We start from the raw sequence: 3,368 nt of genomic DNA, 5'->3' as shown, positions 1-3,368 counted from the left end.
GTAAATGGGTACAGGATTTCTTTTTGAGGTAATGAAAATGTTTTGGAAGTAGACAGTGGTGATGGGGCACAATTTTGTGAATATATTAAAAACTACTGAATTGTATACTTTAACGAGTGAACTTTATGGCATGCAAATTTTATCTTAATAAAACTATTATTTCAGAGAAAATAGGCCGGGCGCAGTGGCTCATGCCTGTAATCCCACCACTTTGGGAGGCCGAGGTGGGTGGATCACGAGGTCAGGAGATCAAGACCATCCTGGCTAACACAATGAAACCCCATCTCTACTAAAAATACAAAAAATTAGCCAGGCGTGGTGGCACACACCTGTAGTCCCAGCTACTTGGGCAGCTGAGACAGAAGAATCGCTTGAGCCCAGGAGGCGGAGGTTGCAGTGAGCCAAGATTGTGCCACTGCACTCCAGCCTGGGTGACTGGAGTGAAACCCTGTCTCAGAAAAAAAAAAAAAAAAATCCTTACGTTGGCTTTGACTACATGCAAGACAAATGAGTCCAAATTAAGACACAAGAAGGAAATTTAAAAAAGAAGAAACTTTGCAAAACAAAATCTAATGTAAGTCACATAAAGCAATTTGAAATGTTTGACAAGATACTTAGAAAGGCAGGGAACACTTTTACACAGCTATCCTAGGGAAATATCTGCACACATACACAATATGGTCAAGGATTTCACTGCAACATTATTTGAGATGACAAGAAAAGGGGGACCACCTAGATGCCCACTACAAGGAGAAAGGGTAAATCAATATGGTGCATCCATGCTACAGTCAAGAGCAAAATACAACGTTGATATGAAAAAATATCCAGGATAACGCATATGGGAAATATATACACTTTTTTTTGAGACAAGATCTTGCTTTGTAACCCACAGCTGAAGTGCAGTGGTGCGATCATAGCTCACTGCAGCCTCTGCCTCCAGGAGCAAGTGATCCTCCCACCTCAGCCTCCCAAGTAGCTGGAACTACAGGCACATGCCACCATGCCCAGCTATTTTTTTTTATTTTTTTACTTTTTGTAGAAACAGTCTCACTATATGGCCCAGGCTGGTCTTGACCTCTTGGGCTCAAGCGATCCTCCCGCCTCAGCCTCCCAAAGTGTTGGGATTACAGACGTGAACCACCATGCCCTGCCCAGAATAAATACTTATAGTATAACCATAGTTGTATAAGAGGAAAACTATACCCTAAATGTGTATCATGAACACACAGAACTGGTTTAGAAGACTCTCTACAAAATGGTACAACAATCTTCTGACAAGGGGAGGTGTGGGAGATGTTAAGGAAGATTTTTCACTTGATCACTTCATATTTATTTTTTCGCTGTATTTAAAACAAAAAAATTATGATAATGTGTAAAAATATATATATATAATTCATGCAATTTAAATAACTAAAAGATAAGGAGAAAACAGGAACCTAAATATGCAGCGCTCTGAACACCTGCCACCTCCTATTACTCAGCCTCTCCATTCATATCATGTCACCTAGTAGAGCTTTTAGAGCAGGGTGTCCAATCTTTTGGCTTCCATGGGCCACACTGAAGAACAACTGTTTTGGCTACACACAAAATACACTAACACTAACGACAGCTGATGAGCTAAAACAAACAAACAAACAAAAAAAGATTGCAAAAGAAATCTCATAATGTTTTAAGAAAGTTTACAAATTTCTGTTGGGTTGCATTCAAAGCCAAGGGCTGCAGGTTGGACAAGCTTGTTTTACAGCAATGTCACCCAAGACTTGGCCTGGGCTGCCAAAACCCAGGAGCACTGGGAGAACTGGTCAGCAGGGGAGAGAAAGATTTTCTCCAAAGTATGCACTGCCGCATCCTGCAGTCACTGAAGATCATTTCTAAATCAGTTTCCCCACCCTCTAGAGGAGGCCATTTCTAAAGATGAAAAACAAAGCCCCTCAAATGTAGCTGTTATGTTTTTAAAAGTGGCATAGATCACCTTGTTGTAGCTTAAGTCAGTCTCTAATACACATAAGGTAATGCAATCCCATGTGGTGGGGGACACTACTGACAAGGCAAATCAGTCCTCAAAACTTCTATTCACCTGATCTTTCTTCTTCAGTTCTTCAACTTGTCGGAGCTGTTCTGAAGTTAGCACAATCTCCATTCGCTGCATGTCTCTCATCAGTAAACGCTGAGATTCCAGAAACTGGTCATTGGCCTTCTGCCACGTATGCTTTAACTGGTTGTGTTGCTGTCGCTCTTGCTCCAAGAGATGGCAAACTGTTTAGGAACCCCCCACCACAAATCAAAAACACTGAATTTTAATGTAGGCAATTTCTTTCGCACAGGGCTCCTAGCCCAGGTCTAACCAATGGCCCACATCTCTAGGATTCTATTCTTAGCTGGACCAAGGGGCAACCTATCCCCACACCATCTCTTTAAAGCAGAGTCTCCCAAAGTGGACTCCTAGGAACACAGCAAAGAAAGATTTCTGTGCTTAGTAAAGTCTTAGAAACTTCAGGTTAAAGGGAGAAATTTATTATTATTATTATTATTTTGCAAAGGCTCCTCCATAATTAAATACATTTTTAAAGATTTCTTTGCTGCAGGACTTTGAACTCGGGGTCTTAATTATGTCTGTTTTCTTGGAAGGTGATATATAATATAGCCTTTCCCAAATCTATTTGACAAAAGAAAAAAAAAAACTTTTCACAGTACAACTCAAATAACAAGTATTCTAGGGAATATACTTTGGGAAACATTGCTCCAAAGGCCAAAGGTGGAATAAACACTCCTAATTGTGTTTAACACATTCTGATAAATCTGTTATCCAGAAATCCTCACTGGGTCCGGTTAATATAGACTTCTTATGACAGGTCAAAGAATCTTTGTAAAATGTATGTGTTGTTGATACTCATCAGCTCAGCCATCTTCTACTGAAAAGAGAGGAGGTAGCATGATCTATCCACCCATCTACCAAGTCAGAAACCCGAGACAGCTCATACTTCTGACTTTTCCTCACCCCAACATATTCAGCTATGACAGAGACCTGCTAATTCGGCCTCCTCTGCAATATGATATATCTATCTTCTGGCTTCTGCCTTAGATCAGCGCTTATGACTTAAACAACTACAACAGACGCCCCTTTTTTAGTCTTCTGCCCACAGTCTTGCCCTCCCTATTCTATTCACCACAGTGCTGTTAGATTGAACTTTCTAAAATGCAAAACAAATATTACCACTCTCCAGTCAAAAACTCTTCATTGAACCCAGACACAAAAAGGCACATATTATAAAATCCCATTCACATCAAAGTTCAGAACAGGCAAGTCCACAGAGATAGAAAGGAGATTAGTGGTTGCCAAGGGCTGGGGGTAAGACATAGGAAGTGAC

General features: G+C 40.6%; 1 protein-coding gene across 1 annotated transcript in view; it reads right to left on the bottom strand.

The window, feature by feature from the left end:
- RABEP1 (rabaptin, RAB GTPase binding effector protein 1) overlaps window positions 1-3,368 on the bottom strand; it is a 99,910-nt gene that overhangs the window by 29,986 nt on the left and 66,556 nt on the right. Inside the window, exon 7 of the mRNA XM_011958624.1 lies at window positions 2,078-2,256. Coding sequence (XP_011814014.1) covers window positions 2,078-2,256 — 179 coding nt within the window. The remainder of the gene's footprint in view (window positions 1-2,077; window positions 2,257-3,368) is intronic.

The sequence above is a fragment of the Colobus angolensis genome, unplaced genomic scaffold (genome assembly GCF_000951035.1).
Source record: "Colobus angolensis palliatus isolate OR3802 unplaced genomic scaffold, Cang.pa_1.0 Scaffold47, whole genome shotgun sequence".
Taxonomy (NCBI): domain Eukaryota; kingdom Metazoa; phylum Chordata; class Mammalia; order Primates; family Cercopithecidae; genus Colobus; species Colobus angolensis.
The sequence above is the reverse complement of the archived record's forward strand: the minus strand, read 5'-3'. Positions and strand labels throughout refer to the sequence as shown.